The sequence below is a fragment of the Elgaria multicarinata genome, chromosome 2, assembly GCF_023053635.1.
Source record: "Elgaria multicarinata webbii isolate HBS135686 ecotype San Diego chromosome 2, rElgMul1.1.pri, whole genome shotgun sequence".
NCBI lineage: Eukaryota > Metazoa > Chordata > Lepidosauria > Squamata > Anguidae > Elgaria > Elgaria multicarinata.
The window spans coordinates 155,591,820-155,610,612 of record NC_086172.1 but is presented as its reverse complement, the minus strand read 5'-3'; the positions used below and the strand labels follow the sequence as shown (position 1 = coordinate 155,610,612).

Sequence of the window (18,793 nt, the reverse complement as noted above, 5' to 3'; positions counted from 1 at the left end):
CTCTGCCTTGCTACACCTGATACAGCCAAAAGCAATGCCGGCACTTGACATGTTAAGTAGACTATGGGCATAGCTACACCTAAGGGTGCAGAGGGAGGGAGGGGGGAGGATCGTGAACATACCTGCTTCCGTGATCCTCTCCCAGCATCCAAACAGGTATTCGACGTCCCAGGAGGAAAGAGGGACATTGGGGCCACCATTTTTTTTTCTTCAGGAGGCGACCCGCATGTGGGCGGCAAAAGATATATATATATATATATCATCCCTAAACACCACACCCACCATTCCTGGGATGGTGAAATTGCTGGGGGGGGGGGCATGGGCACGGAGCCACCTCACACAGTTCCGTGCCCGTTTCAGGACCCGGGATAGCAGAGATAATCGGGATTACTGGGTAACAAGTTATCCTGGGAAAATGGAGGGCTCATCCCTGTCTGCCCCCTGGATCCCCTGTGCATCATTTGGGTGCACAGGGACAATCCAGGGATGACCCCGGAAAAAAACCATGGTGTAGACATACCCTATCTCCTTTAAAGCCCCTTCTGCTTAAAGAAGCAACTCTTACCCAGTTCAGAAGGGTAACAAGCTTCAACCTGCCTCTAGTCAGCACTGTCAATGCTCTCCTATAAAAAAAATATTCTGAGAATTGGGTATTAACTCTTCCCCTGTGTAAATCTGTACTAGTTAGCAGCATTGAAGGAAAACAGATATTTTTCAATGGCAAGTGTTTCATCAAAGTCTGGCAAAGTGCTGTTTTAACTGCTTGATAAGTTGCTGCGTATCCACATGTTCTGGAAAGGCTTCTTCAGACTTCTGAGCTGCTATATAACTCCTTTGGAGATCTCCAACCTGCAAGGAAGGCATGCACACTGAAGGACACAGAAATGTTGCTGGCACCTTTGCTTTACTAGGTTGCTCCCACACACAGCCACTTTAACCCTGTTCATATTCCAACATACAAGACATAATCCAAACAATGGCTCAATCATTCATGTCCTAGTCACTTTCAGGCTAGAAAACTGTAATGGTGTGAAACACCAGGCCGCCTTTGAAGAAAGTTCAAAAACTTCAATTGGTTCAGAATGTGGTTGCCAGAGTTCTGATTAAAGCCAGTGGGTTGGATCACACCATATCTATCCTTTATTAGCTAGACTGGTTAACACTTTATCTTTTAAAGTCCTAAACAGCCTGGGACCAGACTATCTCAAGCAGCTCCCCTCCAAATATGAGCTACCTGAGCCTTTGTCCACTTCCAAGGCCCTTCCCTGGGTCCTCAGAAGTACAGAGAAAGCATCTTTTTAGCTATGGCATTCCAAATTTGAAACAGCCTCCCAAGAAGGTAGGGTAGAAGCCCTAAATATAAATAAGTCCCATACTTAAGCACATGCTAACTCTCCTTCTCCCCCCAAATCCCTTTTCCTCTTTTAGATTATACATTTGAGGACAGGGACTGTCTTGTTATTAATCTTTGTAATGCCACTCTGGGAGCTGAAAAGCAGAGCAAAAACCCATAAAACAAGCAATTAAAATATCACACAAAGGACAACAGACTAAAGTAATGGCATTACCTTATCAGACAGTACGGCAAAATTGAAGTGTGGCTCATACATGTGAGGTGCGATCAATGAAGCCGTCTGCAGAAACACTCTTGCCTGAACAACAAAATAGAGACAGTGGTGAATTATTGTATACAGCAAGATGCACGACACCTCTGTATTCTCTCTCCATCTTGGGTTCATCTATGTTATTTTCACATAAGGAGCTGCCTTATGCCGAGTCAGACCATAGTTCCATTTAGCTCAGTATATAGATGACACTGCAAGCCAGGAGTCTTTCCCAGCCCTTCCTGAGGATGCCTGGGATTGAACCTGGGGCTTCTGCATGTCAAGCATGCAGATTCCACTGAGCTGTAGTCCTTCCCTCACATGAGGACAGTATAACATCCCTCTGTATCAACAGCAGACACAGTTAGGAGTTATTAATGTTATGTAAATTCTACAATGTTATACAACATTATATACACTCAACACACGTGAAAACAGCAGAGGCTTTTAACACTATTCCAAAATACTGCGCTAGGAGATATGCAGGCAGAAATGCATCTGATACAGGGCCATTTCCCGGTCTGTTCACCCTGCAGCTTTATCTTTGCAAGATGACAAGGGAGTAGAATTGACAAGTGTTCTGTCCTTTGAAGTGCTTAGAGAGCAGAATTCTTCTTCCAGGGTGCCCTGGAGGTTCACAAAAAAAAAATGGATTGTCACAGGAAGACCTGAAGGATACGATGCCACAGCCTTACACCCAATTCATATAATGCTTGCTTATCCAACCTAAGATGTAAGGGAGTTCAGACCACTCTACTTCTGCTTCTGAGAAGCCAGTAGCAAGAATTGTTTTCAAATCTTCATTAATATAAGAAGCCCTCTGGAGAAGTGTATTTCCTGCTCAGTTCCTTAAACACTAAGGTTGTTCTTTTGAAGAAATGGAACTATTCTGGAACAAAGAGTTGGAGATGTTGACTATTTTCTGAAACAGTCAACTATTGATTGTAGTGTTGACTATTTCATTAAAATGTCTTAGGGTGCAATGCTATGAGGATAATCAGCAGCGCCCAAACTCGGAGGCTGCAGACTATTCAATGCAGGGCTTCTTTCTAGCTGCCCTGCATTTCTGCTAGATAGACGATTTCGCTCATCTAGTATCGGCACTTTGGCAGGGGAGGTAAAGAGACTGGGGTGGCCATAGGAAACATCATATGGCCGCTGCCCCAGTCTTCTTCCCTCTACGCCCCTGGGAATGCCCTCTTTTCCCATCTCTGCGCTCCATTTCCAAGTGCGGAGACATAGCCAGAACCGTGTTGGCTATGAGGGAGAGGGGGCAGGGAGCATGGCTTCTGGGCTCTAAGATTAGAGTCCTGTTTCCGACCTCGGAGCCAAGAAATGGAACAATCCTATGCCCCCGCCCCGATGCTATCAGGGGTGACATAGGATTACTCCCTTACGACAGTATTAAAACTAAGCACAAACCTAGCTAGACAATGGGGAAATCATAGCCATCCAGAGCTAGCCTGCTCATGAAGTGGACCGAAGGCCCAATGTCAAGATGGCAAACACAGGATAAAATTGGGAATGGCAGAATTTTGGATAAGCGTTGTCACAAATCTGCTCCTCTAGGATTCTAATCTCATGCAGCAGCAACAGGGAGGAATTGTGTTCAAGGTGACTCTGAGGATGTGAATTATATGAAGATTTCCTAAAATGCTCACGCCTAGATTTCCTACAATACACTAACTTGGATGCCCTCCCAACTACTAGAGAAGACGGTGTTTGGTCAAGTGCAGAGTGCGTGGGTGGGTATAAAGGGAAGGATGATGGCTGCCAAGCTAGGCCTCAGGGGGCAAACCTCAGGCCCCACAGTCACCAGAACAGGAATTATAAATTATCTAAAACAGGAGACTTGTACAGAAGTGATAATCATATTTAAACTGCTTTCAACTAGTCACTTTTTCTCTCACTGTTATTATACATGAAGCTACAAATGAAACCTAAGCATATGCCAAGTGAATACAGCTCTGTAACTAAAACTGATTTTCATCTGTCATAGCAAAGAATTGTGCAGGAGTACATTTGAATGTTGCCATGGTAATTGCTAGAATATTTGTATGGTAGCCCTAAAAACAACCTAGAAACAGAGATTTGAGTAAGAACTGTATTTTACACTGTAGCTCATCTGCTGAAAATTTAAATCCACCAAAAAAAAATCCATTATTCATTTCAAAGGATTCAATCCTGTTGACCAAAGGGCAAGTCAGAAGCACCACATATCGAGAACAGTTTTAGAAGGTTCATACAACTGGAACAACTGGAGATTTTGATTAGTTATTTTGATTTGCCAGAGCTGACCTGAAATGCTACCCCCCCCCCCTACACACACTTATTTATTTATATACACTTCATTCTTGCACAACATGGTTCCTTAAAAATGTTATCTGGGTTCCTAAGAATTTGAAAGTATTTTATAAACCTTGCTTTTCTTGTGGTCTCTATGCAGACTCTCTCAATGCTGTATGACTAGCTATTTGCCTATGTGCTTCTCTGAATGTTTTATCATTGAGAATATTTAAAAGCAGGGACGGGGAAGCTTTTTTGGTCCAGGGGCTGGACTGCATCCTTGACCAATCCAGAGGGCCAGATGTCATACGGGAGTGGGGCCGTGCCCTCACATCCCACCCACTCCCTGGATGTCTTCTGCCCATATCCCACCCATTTCTCCTTTTTTCCATGTAGAGGGAGGCCACGGGGCTTTGCGCCTCTTTCTACATGGAGGAAGGGACTGAGACGTGTCCTCACTCAAGCAATCTTTTTCCAGAAACAATACATAAGCTCCAGCTTTCCTTCAGAACTTAATACCAACCTGCTCGATGCGACCTTTTTGCATCTCCAGCACAGCCAAGTTATTATAAGCTTCTGCATGGTCATTGTTGTTGGCCAAGGTCAGTTTCAAACACTGGTGAGCCAAATTTATATCCCCTATTCCCTGCAAAGCCAAAGCCAACAACATATCATATCTTGGTCAGTGTGACAAAGAAACAGAAGAAAGAATGCAACTATGTAGGTAGGAGTAGACTTGATTTCTTATGGCTGAAATCACCAAATCACCAAGGGCAGGTGCAGATTTAATCCCTGTCCCAAAGGTATCCCCAGGTAATGGCATATCTATTTATTTCCTCTTTTATAAGCAAACAGCTGTCATTTTTGTTAACAGAGGAATGAATATGTTGTATTTGAGGACAACGTTATGGTGGGAGCAGAACCTGTCCCGACATATGCTGAGCAAGCTCCCCCACTGACAGAGATCCTGCTGGCAGGGTGGGGGGCAGCCTCTGAATTGCCAGGGGGACGGGGCTTCTGACTGACAAACAGTGTTTTCAGACAGCTTCGACTCTGCCACTCTCTCTTTTTTAGAACAGAGTTCCACTGAGACTTTACTAGTTTCCTCAAGATGGTATGTATGTATCCGGATATGCAGCAACAACACATATTAAAAACTTATTAAAAACATACCATACATGATTAAAACATCTTTAAAACATCCTAAAAACATATACTCCTTTTTTAAATCCTTAAATCTAAGGGTGGTATCCACTGTCAGTCCTACAGAGTAGAGCCATTAAAATGAATTATATTTAACGTGGTCATGGCTAACCCATCCATTTCAATGGGTCTACTCTACATAGGACTAACACTGGATACTACCCTAAGTCTATACCCTCAAACTAATCAGATTATCCGGCAATGTTAATCATATAATTTGTTGGCCAGGACTTCAGCTGCTCTAAAAGCTTTTTGCATTAACAGGTTTTATAATTTCTGAACAACTGCTTCAACTAAGCATTCTGAACAAATATCGCTCTTACCACGGCTACATGTCCCAAATTGTACCACACATCTGCAACCTCTTCCTCACTTTCAGCTAGAGAGAGTGCACGTTCAAAGGAGCTGAGAATTAGGTCATATTGCTGGGCGTAGAAACAACAGAGACCCAAGTTGTTAAAGAGCTGGCTGTTATAAATGCCCATCTGCAGGAGCCGTCTAGTTCAAGATAAAAAAATGATTAAACTTGTACCTTTGTAGTAGAAAAGTCAAATATCAAAAACAGGCCTTATAACTGGTCCAGTGCCACTATAGTGAAATTTATATTCCTTATTTTAAGATTCCATATTTTATATTCTATGCTGTACCTTCTGGTTTTAACTTCTGCGAACTGACCAGAGAGTTTTGGCTATTGGGCAGTATAGAAATGAAATGAAATAAATGAATCATATTAAAATCAGTGAAACTGACATGGGACATCGGTGTTAAGAGGTCTCTCATCCACCCCCAAAACAGAAGCACTCTTCACTCCCAACCAAAAAAGCAATTAGATGCAACAAAGGCTTTCGCAAACACTCTTTTTAAATCGTCTTTATCACTATGTCTCACAAGGAGCATGTACTGGTTACCGGAACAATCAAACAATGCCACCCCAGAAAGCACCCTGTTGTGGGGGAAATGCCTGTTCAAAAAATACTGGGGCATCTTCAAATCTAATACATTTATTATAGCATATGTTTTCATGAACTGGATGTTTGTTGAACGTCTAACAGGTTTTAAAAAGCCTTTTCCACAGCTTCTTTTCCCTTTCTGTTTCCCTTTCATCCTGTCTAACACTCAAGCACACACCTTCACCCTTTTTAATAGCTATCTTCAGGCAGCAAGGCTAGCCTCACCCTCTTTCATTCTGTCAACTCAAAGATATTGGTGCAAATGACTAGCAAATGCTGCTGGGCAAGACGTAAGAATGAACTCTCCCTCCCAAAGCAACTGAACGGCATTATTTAGACAGCAAATGTATGTTCCGGACAAAAGGAAAAACAAATACAAAACTGAGGGGGAAAAATTAAAAGCAGAAAAAGGAATGCAATTGTCCTATGATTGGCCCTGACAAGACTATAATATTAGGGGTTCGGCAAAGCTCTCATCGAGTTGGCCCGCACATTTAGCATTTGTTTCAGATAAACCTCATCATTAGAGTTTTCGTCTTCTGTTAATATTTGACAGTCTTGCATACACTCTGAGGGCATGATTGAGGGCACGAACACACACCTATAAAACCGCAATGCTATCTCAGGCTGGTCAGAATAAAAGTGATTACTTCCAATGCATGCAATGGCTTCCACATGAGTATTGTCCTGTTTTAAGACTTCTTTGTAGTATTCTGCAGCTGCAGAAATGTTGTTCATTTCCTATAAGGAGTTGGGAAAATAAATGAAACATTATAAACACATTTTAATTATATATAACTCTAACAGTAAACCTTGAAATCAACAAATAAGTATAAACCATACAAAGATTAGTCTAATCCTGGAATTTTATTAGACGCTATGCACTATAACATGCTTACATATCAGCTTGGAAATACCTCCTTCTTCACCTACCCCTTTATAGTGAAAGAACAAATACATTGCAGAAGATGTGCATACATATATTAGCGACATATACTTATGCAAAAGCCATTTGAAATGGTACCCAAGGTGTTTTCTTCAAGTCTACTCACAGTAAGTAACCATATGTTATCGCGTTTCTCTGGCTATTTATAGACTGCCACAGGGTAAACAGTACTACATAATAGCATCAGTTTCCTGCAGCATGGAAACACACTCATTTCTGATTGTTTGCTCAATTTCCTACGTCGATCATGGTTGAAACTTTTTTAAATGACTATTTAAAAGCTCGGTTCTCAAAAAGGAAGGCACTGGCAGGGTCTCTAAGGCTACAACCCTATATCCATGTACCTGAGAGTAAGGCCATTTCTACACCTGCCTTTTTCCCCGGGATCATCCCTGTGCATGCAAATGACACACAGGGGATCCCGGAAGCAGGCAGGGACGATCCCTCCATTTTCCTGGAATAATCCTTAGGTGTAGAAAGGGCCCCTGTCTCACTGAACTCAGCGGAACGTAATTCTGAGTACACATACACAGGTTGTGCTGTAAGGTAGTACAGGTGGTTGTTCAAAGAACAAGCTGCTCCGCCAACCCTCATGGCCAAAACAAAACTATTCTGAGAAGGTCTCAATAATCCAGGTAAGATAAATAGTATAATATAAAATGCTCACAATATACCTTGTCATTGGTAGCAGCCTTTAGTTTTGTTTTTTTTAAAAGAAAGGTAGGATATAAATGTTATAAATTAATCAATAAAACAAAAAGAAATTTTCCTTCTGAAGCAGCATTTCATCATATATTAAACTGTTAAAACACCGTTTTCCTTAATTATTATTATTATTATTATTATTATTATTATTATTATTTTATATAGCACCATCAATGTACATGGTGCTGTACAGAGTAAAACAGTAAATAGCAAGACTCTGCCGCATAGGCTTACAATCTAATAAAATCCTAGTAAAGCAATAAGGAGGGGAAGAGAATGCAAACAGGCACAGGGTAGGGTAAGCAGGCACAGGGTAGGGTAAAACTAACAGTATAAAGTCTGCACAACATCAAGTTTTAAAAGCTTTAGGAAAAAGAAAAGTTTTTAGTTGAGCTTTAAAAGCTGCGATTGAACTTGTAGTTCTTAAATGTTCTGGAAGAGCGTTCCAGGCGTAAGGGGCAGCAGAAGAAAATGGACGGAGCCGAGCAAGGGAAGTAGAGGCCCTTGGGCAGGCGAGAAACATGGCATCAGAGGAGCGAAGAGCACGAGCAGGGCAATAGTGTGAGATGAGAGAGGAGAGATAGGAAGGAGCTAGACCGTGAAAAGCTTTGAAGGTTAACATTAATAAATGGTATATAGTTTGTAGAACAGGGAAGACGAGGTATGCACATGATCAGACAATTGCAAAATTCTATTTTGAAAAAATATAGGAAAATATCTAACTCTTCATTATAAAAAGAAAGTGCACACTCTTCAAAAGCATTAATGAAACGTTCAGTTTAAATCAAATGCTTTGCATTACATCTGTTTGAATGATCCTCCCAAGCTGAGACACTCCAGCTTCTTGGTTACTTTAAGAAGGTCTGAACACGAATTTATTCATTTTCAGGGGGATGCTTACAGCCTCTTGGGTTAGTGTATATTACAAGCTGGTTGCTGTTGTTTTGTCCTGATCAGAGGTTATAATGTGCAACATATTTATTCAGAAAAATAGTCCTCTGAGTTCAATGGGACTTTCTCACTAGTAATGGATCACTGCATATATTTTTTTAAACATATTAGATTTTTTTAAACTTTGGTAAACTGTTTTAAGCACACTGAAAAGCAAGCATTGAAAAAACTGCTCTGCTAAAAATGAACTGTTGCATAATCTTTGAAGTATTTACACTGTGTAGTAATTCTTTCTGACATAAGTGAATCCCCAAATTACTCCCAATACTGATTAAGTCAGCACCGGTCTACAAAGAAAATGGGTTGGTTAATCCCACTGACAGTTTTTTGGGTTTTTTTTTCTTTTTTTGCCACTTAAGACATTTGTTTGTTTGTTTTCTATTTGAGACAAACAAAATCCTGGAGGAAGACATAGAGTCACAATGTCAACATCTGGTAATGCCTCCCTTGGCTAAACATCGATTTGTCCTTGAGGTTGTTTGAACTACAAGATGGTACTCCAGGGAGTTGGAAGAACTGTTGCTCAAGAAGTAAAGTAGATGCTTTGCATACACAATTCTATGTTCAATCTCCAGTTTGAAACCATGGAGACCTCAGCCCAGGTAAATATTACTGAGTGTCGTGTTTCTCAGAAAACTCCTGCTTTCGATGGGAGGCAAATGATGAGGCTTGCTAAGTAATCCACAAAGCTTTTATTAAGCTACAAACGTCTCTTCTACCTGAAGAGAGTCTAACCTCTTGGAAACGTCCCCCTAGGCAAAACTATGCAAACTAAGCAAGACAATTGTCTGCTCAAGAAAAATAGGAAGCCACTTCCCGAACGCCCGTAACTTCAGAAAGCCTGGTGCGGAGACAGGTTCTGGCATAAACGAACTGACTTTCTCACGCCTTCCTTCCGCCCCATGCATATGAACTTCTAGCGGACCCTAGAATTAGCTAGCTTGTCGGGACGCTCACCACTGGAAGAAAGCTCACTTCCCACTGAGTGTGTAGGATTTGGCCTTGAGGAGATAAGCTCTGGAGAGGGCTGACTCCCAGCTGGGGAATCACCTGTGAGAGTTTCCTCCCCCACTGGTATAGGCTGGCTGGTGTCTTGCGCTGCATCTTCTAGTTCTGAATCTGATTCTGATTGATTACCTGAAACATCTTCTCCCAAAACAGGGGCAGTAGGGTTAGACATGACACTGAGCTAGGTGGACCAATAATCTAACTGGCAACTTCCTATGTTTCTACATTCTGAATACAAGGCCAACTGGGCTTGGTATTGTTCTGTAGCACCATCTAATTTGCATTAGTAAATGTTGGAAATCAATACAGTGATTTTTTTTAGGACAATAGTGGGTCTACTGAACATCTATACTCTTTATGTAAGACAGAAACTTGGTTTGCATACCTCATGGATTCTGGCAATACCACATATGAGGGAGACCTCTCCAGGAAACCGATCTAATCCTTGCTTGAAAACATTTAAAGCTGTCAAAGGCTGGTCCAAACGGGAATACACCTGAGCAAATAAATGGCAGGTGCAGCTATATCAATATCTAACATTTTTACAATGGTTATAGCACATTTATTTATTTTTATTTATTATTGCATTTATATTCTGCCTTTTTTCTTCCAAGGAACCCAAGGCCGCATACATAACCCTCCTCCTCTCCATTTTATCCTCACAACAACAAACCTGTGAGGTAGGCTGGGCTGAGAGCCTGTGACTGGCCCAAAGTCACCCAGTGGGTTTCCATGGCTAAGTGGGGATTAGAACCCGGATCTCCTGACTCCCAGTCCAACTACACCACACTGGCTCTTCATGACAATTAGATGTCTGTCACATCCATGTATTCAGCATTTGTCTATGTAAAAGGCTGCATTACGGAATATTATACAAAGGTAGAAAAGTGCCTCTTCAGTTTGGCACTCCCCCTCCACACCTGCATGCCAGAGAGCTGTAGCTACATTTGAAGGGGACTATCACTAAAAAGATCAAGTTCCCCCTTGCCCTTCTATGGTGTTTAGTAGAACCTGTCTTATATCCTTATGCCAAGTATCTCTCCACCTCACCAGTCAGTGGTGTAGATCAATGGCAGGGAGACTCAGAGAGCTAGTTTGGATGTGAACGCTGAACACAGTTTAGCACAATGAGAATGAGTCTAGCCTTCCCCCGGTCTCTCCTCTTCCTCCAGCGTGTCTGTGAGGAGACAGGAAGCTTCAGCTTTTATTTTAAATTAACTGCAACTTGCCATGTAGGTTTATACAACATGCTAAACTGTGGTCAACCTAAAACAAAAGCAGAAGCTTCCAATCTCCTCCTCATGGCCGAACTAGAGGAGGGAAGGTGGAACATATGGACCCAGTGGTACGTTGTAATATACATTATGGATGGGGAAGGAAGAGGTCAACCGGTGGCTGACCTGACATTTGAGCAGCAGCCCTGGTTTTTCTTCCAATATGTAGTTGTTCCCCCAGATTCTGTGCCAAACTGTCAAGAGGTTCAGATTATGCAATCTCAAACAAGAATAAGATGGTGTTGGGTCGTACACACACAACCAACATAGGCCCCTTTGATATATTTTAGCCAGCCAAAGCAGGCATGGCTTGTGAGCCACACATGCACTCAATATCCAATCCATTTCTTCAGTGTGCCTATGACTATCTGCATGATGTTGAAATACTTTTGTGAGAGCAAAACCCATCGAGATCACTCACACTAGTGAAATAACATGATAAATAACGTAATGCTGACTTACCATACAGAACAACAAAAAGCCAGCTGTCTCTGGTGTTCTCATTACACATAATAGGCAGTAAAGTGTAGGACAAACTGTACCCAACTTTAAAGAGTATGGAAACAGATTACAATGACTACAATAGCAAATCCTTCTTCAATATAACTGCGCTACTTTGCATTGAAAAGACAACTGGATGAGGTTAAATGACACCTTCATTAACGGGCTACAGCAGAGCTTGAAAATGTGTCTTCATAAATAGAGATAGAAATAATAAGAACACCAGGATCGTTGCAGTAAACTTGACTAACTGAAGTAGTTCCTTCCTGGATAGAAGGAGTGAATGAGGTTGGTTAGGTGATTCCCACTCCCCACCCCACCCCAAATATACGTTTGGGCCTGACCATATCAAAATGGTATCACCAATAAAGGAGGTCAATTTTGAACTGTTTGACTGCAACAGTCTACTCCTAGAAATTCTTGTTTCTAGATGTCAGTGCTATATTGCATAAATCTAAAGCAGCCTTCAAAGCATTCACTGTAAATTCCTGTTTATAATCTGTACAGCAGTCCCCAAAGGATTTGCCTCAGTAACGTGTGTATTAAAACCTTAAAGACAAGTCTGCATTGTGACTGTCATGTTTCTCCTCATTTCTTTAACATCTGAACCTATTGCCTCTTTTAACTGCTTTCCATAAGCATCTCTCTTCATAAACAGTTTCAGCAGCAGATTTACATATAAAGGGAAATTAAAAGAAAACTGATCTTGGGTTTCTTTTAAGAGTAGCTCAGCATAAAATGATTTGGAAAGGGCTGCTTTAAAACCTAAGCTCTCTTGAATGAGGATAGTCTCAAATAACCTTGCACACTGGGCAGTACCTTGCAGCTTAAGGCTGAAAAACTACAAAGCTATGTATGCATTGTAGGGGAGCAGGATGGGGAAGTGGATAGAGAGAAACACTGTGCACACAGACAGAGGGATCTTTGAGATTTCAACTACAGGCATTCACACAGGTGAACAAGCAAGCTAACATTCATTCATAGAGTAGTTTGTCTTTCCAGTGGTGCAAGCAGCGGCACAAAAAACTTCGAAGTCGCCTCTAGCTATGGCCACAGTATCCTCCCATGTACGCAAACAACTTTGTAGGATTGCAGCCTAAATAAGCATTATGGTTACTAGGTAGGTTGGGGAGCAAAACTGATGGTACACATAATGGATGTCAGCCCCTTCTACCTTGGGGCTAAACCTACGCAAGGAGACGTCCTTGCGCAACAGGAATTTCCCTTCCCCTTTCGTGGAGCAGCTGTGTCTGTTCTGCTAGTAATTTTTGAATACAACCTCAAATCTAGAGTTTTGGAAGTGTAGTCTATGTAAGAAAAAACAACTTAGGGTGGAACTCCTAGAGGGTCTTGTGATTTTAACAAATTACTGCAAAGGTCAATTTCTACTCAGGCTAAAGCAAATAAAGGAAATTGAAAAACAAATCAGATGAATAAAAATATTAAACAGAACAGGTATGCTTTCAGGTGGATTCCTGCACTGAGCATGGGGTTGGACTCGATGGCCTTATAGGCCCCTTCCAACTCTACTGTCTATGATTCTAACAGATAAAGGCTACGACCAGGCTGCAAAAGGTAAAACAAACAAATTCAAATTAAAGGTTTTTTTAGCTCTGCTGTCACTTCACTTCCAGAGTGCAGTTTCAAAATGTTAATCTGAAATGAAATTTTATTTGTGTATCCCAACTTACTTTTGCCAAATAGAGTACCGTATCTACCATATCCTGTTGTCTGAGAGCAGATTTAAATTGCGTTTCTGCTTCACGATATAGTCCCAGCCTGAAGGAAGACAGAGTGATAGATGTGACAGCTGAAAAATCTAGTAGAGGAAAGATTATTTTTTTTACAAATATTCTAAATTATGAGCTACAAAAGCATAAGATATAATATAACCCCACACCTCAACGCATTACATTAGAAATTAAATTTCCAGTGTTCCCCCAATTTTTCTGGTCCTGCCCAATTCTGATTAAAATTGAGTTAATGTTTGCCTAACACTGTTTGTGTTGCTTAAACCTAATGATCTATTTAAACTGGAAAATGTTTTAAGAGGGCCATTCACAGACCACTTACTCTGGTAAAATCATATGGCAGTATCCAAGTGCAACACTCCACAAGCAAGGGCCATTGCTAATTCTGTTTCACAAACAGCGTCCACTGCTTACGCAATGAGGATTTAGCATTTCCATTAGGAAAAGCCAAAACTAGTAGAAACACTTGATTTTGGATGGGCCCAGGTCAGCTGAGCTCCCTCATACAAGCTCAGTTGACTTATCCCATTCCACAAATGAGCCGTTCTACTCCTTTCTGGTTCTTAGAGGAAGCGCTAAATTCTCATTGAGCAAGCGGTAGGCTCTGCTTCTGGAATAGAATCGCAGTGGCCCAATTTGTGAAATGGCCCACTTGAATACTACCCAATGTAATTTCAATAGGACCATAGTAGTTTATGGTCTGCAAATTGACCCTACATAAGGTTTTATTGGTGTTTACATAAAAATGCTCACAAATTATTTTTCAGGTAGATTTCCCTCCTTTTTTGCTGCGGTACTCTAATTAGGCTTATAAAAAAATGAACAGCTCCTTTCCAACAGCATAAATGTTTTCAATTCTGAAAAATTGACCTGGTTCACATGTAGCAACAAACCATGGTTTAATTAACCATGGTTTGTTGAATCATGGGTTGTCGTCACGTGCGAACCTCGAACAATGGCTTGTTAACAGTGAACAGACCACAGAGAACCCATAGTTTGTTGGATTGAGAATTGTAGGTTGTTTAAACCATGGGTTGTTGTTATGTGCAAACCCAGAATGCAGCAGGCATGAGTGGCAAAAAAACCCTGCTTCTTTACATGCCAGTACAGCAGTGCTGCATAGGCAGCTGGAATATATGGCGGAATATGAGGAGGGAAAGAAACAACCCATTGCTTAAGAAAATAAACCATGGTTTGTTTGATCAACTGCTAGACAATAAACCATGGGTTAGCATTACATGTGAACCAGGTCACTGTATTGGATCTAATATTATTGCAGTGGCACAAGAACTGATATTAGCAATGTAACACATTCTGCATTATTTGTATCTAAAATCCTGTCTTTCATCAATCTTCCGGTAGCACAGAGGAATACGCTATAGGGGCAGATTCATTTCCTCTGCCCAATCATGCAGCTTTAATTTTCAGCCATCAGTTCAGCAGAGTCTGACAATAATATTTGTGTGCGTTTTGCCACCTTTCAACATTTTTACTTTTTGAAAAGGTGAGAATGGTGCAAACTGTTACCTCACATTCAGCTGTTTGTACTTTGTTCCTCTCTTCATTTTATCTCTAGTTTAGAGACTCTCCCTTCTCAACCACTTGCACATAACTCTAATTCAAATTCATATCCAATTCCAAACGGAGGTTTTCCAATCTTAATCTCTGGAGCCTCAGAAAAAAAGCCAGGTAGCCCAATTCAATTCTGAACAGAAAAAGGTGGTGGTTGTGGGGGGGGGGGGGGGACAAAAGGAAACTGGATCTTTCAGAATGTTTGTTTTTAAAACAGGTCATGGCATTGGAAAGGGCTCGCTTAGACAGGAAGCAGTGTTCTGACTGAAGAAAATATTGCCCTTGCTTCTTGTAAGGCTTCAACTTCTATGGTGCTCCTGCCTATAGACGTGTCTTAAGCTGCAACTACATGGTACTCGTGCCATGGTATCTGTTGTCATCATCTTATGCATTTCCCTGTTCAGATCAGGATGCCAAAACTTACAACATGGTGATATCAGGAGGCAAGTGCACTGCAGTAGAGAAGAGACTGGGAGGCGATTTTTGGCAGAAGCCCTACGGTTTGTGAAATGCACATGCATCCCATTCCCTTCAACATCCATGTGCCTTAACACATGCCTCAGAGGGAGGTGGGAACAAGGAGCATGCTCTAAAGGGGATCCCTGTGGGGTCAGGCATTTCCCCCACAGTGGAGTGGATCAAATCCTCCGTTTTAAAATGTATGGGATGATTTACCTGTAATAACACTTCCCAATTTGCACTTTCCACCACCAGTCCTTGAATTGGGCGTGCTGTGTGGCATACGCTGCCAAATCTAAAGCCTTGAAAAAGAAAGCACCTTTTCAAAGGTCAGTTTCAATTTTGAGATAAAAGCATACAGATCAATCATAAGATTAAAGCACAGAATATCACATACAAGAGAAAAATGCTGCTTTTTGCCTGTCACATAGAAGAGGAAAATGCTGCTTTTTGCCTATTTGAGTATCTTAAAACAGCAAAGCAGGCATAATGGTACTAATTTTAAGCCCTTTGAAGAACTGACAGATTTATTTCATAAACGCATTTTTAAAAACCTTCAACATAATCAATTGCTAAAGTGCTGCAACATAACTCTTCCCAATCTTTTGGGCTAATCGCTGTCAAATTGGATCACACATCAGGCTTTCTGTTTAATACCAAAAACTCCCATGCCCACAAAAATGTACTAGACCGCCTGTACAAGTGGAGAATAAGGAAACACAGTTTAGAGGATTGTGAGAATGGCAGTAGCAGCAAGATACTCTCTATATTCTCAAACCCTGGTGGCTTTTCACTAACCAAGGAAACATTCCTGTCTGTTTCACCCTGGATGGACACAGCTTTGAATTAACAGCTGGATTTTATGTTTTCAAAAATTGAGGATCTATAATTGTCTGAGCCTTTCTTCTCCCCAATGATCCTTGAGGCACTGAAACCTGAAACCCTCTCATCACCTGGCAGAGCCAATTTGAATGTTGGCAACCCCTCCTCCTCCGCTATATTATCTTGAGGCTTTGCCCCATGCAGGCATCCTGACTACAACATCTAGTCAGCCTCTCTCCACTCTAATCCAACCAACCTGCTTTTTGCAACATCTTGTCTGATTAAGGGTACAATCCCATTGTGATGATCATAAGCCTCCGAACTTGGGAGGCTCACGGTCATCCTCTGCAGAGCGATCTTCACCTCCTGGGCACCCCACACTGCATTTCACGCTAGACAGGCTTTTTTGCCTGTCTAGCTGGGGTGCTTCAGAGGAGAGGGAAGGAGGCTGGAGGAGCTTCAGGTTAGTTCATATCCTGGCCTTTCCTTCCCTCCCCTCCCCTCCCCTCCCCTCCCCCTGGAGTGCCCCCTTCTCCTGCTCTGAGGTTGAGTTTCTGACCTCACAGAGCAACCGGTGTGGTTCTTTCCATGTTAGCTGTGAGGGGGAAGGAAACTGAAGCTGCTATTCCCTCCTCCAAGGTCAGAGCACTGTCTCCGACCTTAGAGTTGCAAATCCGAAGTATCCTATAGCCCCTCAGTTGCTGTCTAGGGGTTGTAGAATTGCTCCCTAAGAGATCTGGAAATCTCAAAAGCTTGCCATTTTGGGTGAATCTTTTGAGTTGGCCTCATAAAGGTATTACATTATATGGATTTTGGAATTTTTCTTATGGCCAACATGGCTGCCTTTGTCTTTTGTTTTAAAGAAATTAGGACATATATGATCTGTACCTTCAATGAAAGGTGTAGTGCTAAGATATAGCACTCAAAGCATACACTGCGTTACAAACCAGACTGCAAAACCGTATTCATAAAATTACTTGAAGTATGTGAAATCAGCTACTGGCATCAGAGCACATTTGTTTCATATAATTCAACCTTTGCCATTTGAAGACTAAATCTCCTGGTGGTAAATCATATGTATATTCTAATCTAATTTGGCTTCTGAAATTTCCACTTGCTTAAAAGTGTCAATTGCTGTAGAAACAATTTAGATCTTGCACTTCCTGGTGTTCTGATATGACATTTCAAAGGTCTGCATTTGTTGTTGGCTACATTTTCAATACCACTAAAATTCAATTATCTCAAAATGTGCCTGTGCAACCAACTGATTAACAGCTTAAGGCAGAAAAATTATACTCAATTAAAACCCACATACATCATTTTATTTGAAGCAATTCCTATAAATGCCAACAGAAACACAGGTGCACTTGAAAATATTTCCAAAACATAGGCTGAGATTCAGAGGGGAATGTATGCATGATCAATTCAAATCTGAAGAAATGCACACTGTATATATGCAGCAGCAGCATTTCCATTCTAAACAAACCTTTTTTTTTCCAATCACACACCGAACTGCTTTTTGAACACCCAGGAGTTTTAAAGGGTAATTTTGGGATGGTTGGAGCCTCTACTAAAAAGGAAACTCTATGATTCAGGACCCCTGGGTCTCAGCCTTGGCCAAATTGACAACATTGTGAAAGAACTAGAACCTGGAATGTTTGATTTTAAAATGATGAGACTGAGTCATGTATATTCCCGCTATCGTAAACCACTTAGATGCAGGAAAGTTCCACTGAAGTCAACTGTCTTACAATTCAGCAATGCACATGCATCACATCATGTGTGTATCATTCCCTGCAACTAAACACTCAAGCTTTTTTTATATATATATTCCCTTGAGTTGGAAAAATTGCTTGCAGGCTGGAGTGGGAGGAAGAAAGGAGCTGCTAGAGGAAAATCAGCCCAAGCAATGTATTTGAGCTGCTACTAACACATGTGTGAAGCATCTTGCACAGGACAGGCTCTTACAATACTTGGAACATTCGTGGACACCTTTGATCCTCAAAATGCAAACACAATTTCTATCACCTAGAGTGAATTCTGTGAAAAACCCTAAGATATGATTAGCATACCTCTATACTGTAAACAAGAATACTTTATTATATCAAAGAAAGGGCATAACCACTGAATGATCTGACAAGCCATCGCTAGAAGGACATGAGTGGAACTCTGCCATCTGGAGCAGAAATTAATGGCTGTCAGAAACCAGAGGCTCCTTTTTTTAATTTTATATTATCAATAACTGCCACCCAAAAAATGAACTCGCAAGACTGGAAATGGTAAAAAAAAAAAAGTTACTAAAGTACCTGACACATGGTTAAGGTCCTCAAGATATCAATCTCCCTACAGATAAACGCATAACATCCAGATATAGTGCTTTCCAGTCTACAAAATAGAGTCATAGAATCATAATAGAGTTGGAAGGAGCCTATAAGGCCTTCAAGTCCAATCCCCTTTTTCTTCCACGTGGTCGACACCATCGATGTTCCTCAAGCACTACCGCCTCGATCTACGGGTCTGAGCTGACTGTGCATTGGGAAGAGCAGTGTTGTTGTCCGTTCTGGCATAGACACCGCCCCCCTCCGGGTAAGTCAGCTCGCTAATCGCCCAGATGTGTGAATGACAGAGACCACGAAGAAGAAATGCAGGTTGCCTACCTGTAACTGTAGCTCTTTGAGCATTCAACACAACCCACCCACCATCCCCGCATTGGTGTCAATGTTTGTGGGCTCTCTCGGTTCCAGGGCTATAATATTGGTCT

The 18,793-nt window shown here is 41.5% G+C and overlaps 1 protein-coding gene across 4 annotated transcripts in view; it reads right to left on the bottom strand.

Annotated features, from left to right (window-relative positions):
* Nucleotides 1–305: 305 nt before the first annotated feature.
* The window catches only part of TTC8 (tetratricopeptide repeat domain 8), a 35,921-nt gene continuing 17,433 nt past the window's right edge, over nucleotides 306–18,793 (bottom strand). For 2 of the 4 annotated variants that reach the window (XM_063147627.1, XM_063147629.1), the window contains 8 exons: nucleotides 15,427–15,512; nucleotides 13,120–13,207; nucleotides 10,039–10,149; nucleotides 6,645–6,784; nucleotides 5,417–5,591; nucleotides 4,414–4,536; nucleotides 1,569–1,652; nucleotides 306–849 (listed from right to left, as the gene is read on the bottom strand). In XM_063147627.1, the coding sequence (XP_063003697.1) occupies nucleotides 733–849; nucleotides 1,569–1,652; nucleotides 4,414–4,536; nucleotides 5,417–5,591; nucleotides 6,645–6,784; nucleotides 10,039–10,149; nucleotides 13,120–13,207; nucleotides 15,427–15,512 (924 nt within the window). In that variant the 3' untranslated portion in view covers nucleotides 306–732. The remainder of the gene's footprint in view (nucleotides 850–1,568; nucleotides 1,653–4,413; nucleotides 4,537–5,416; nucleotides 5,592–6,644; nucleotides 6,785–10,038; nucleotides 10,150–13,119; nucleotides 13,208–15,426; nucleotides 15,513–18,793) is intronic. The other 2 variants (XM_063147628.1, XM_063147630.1) reach the window with 1 other exon arrangement.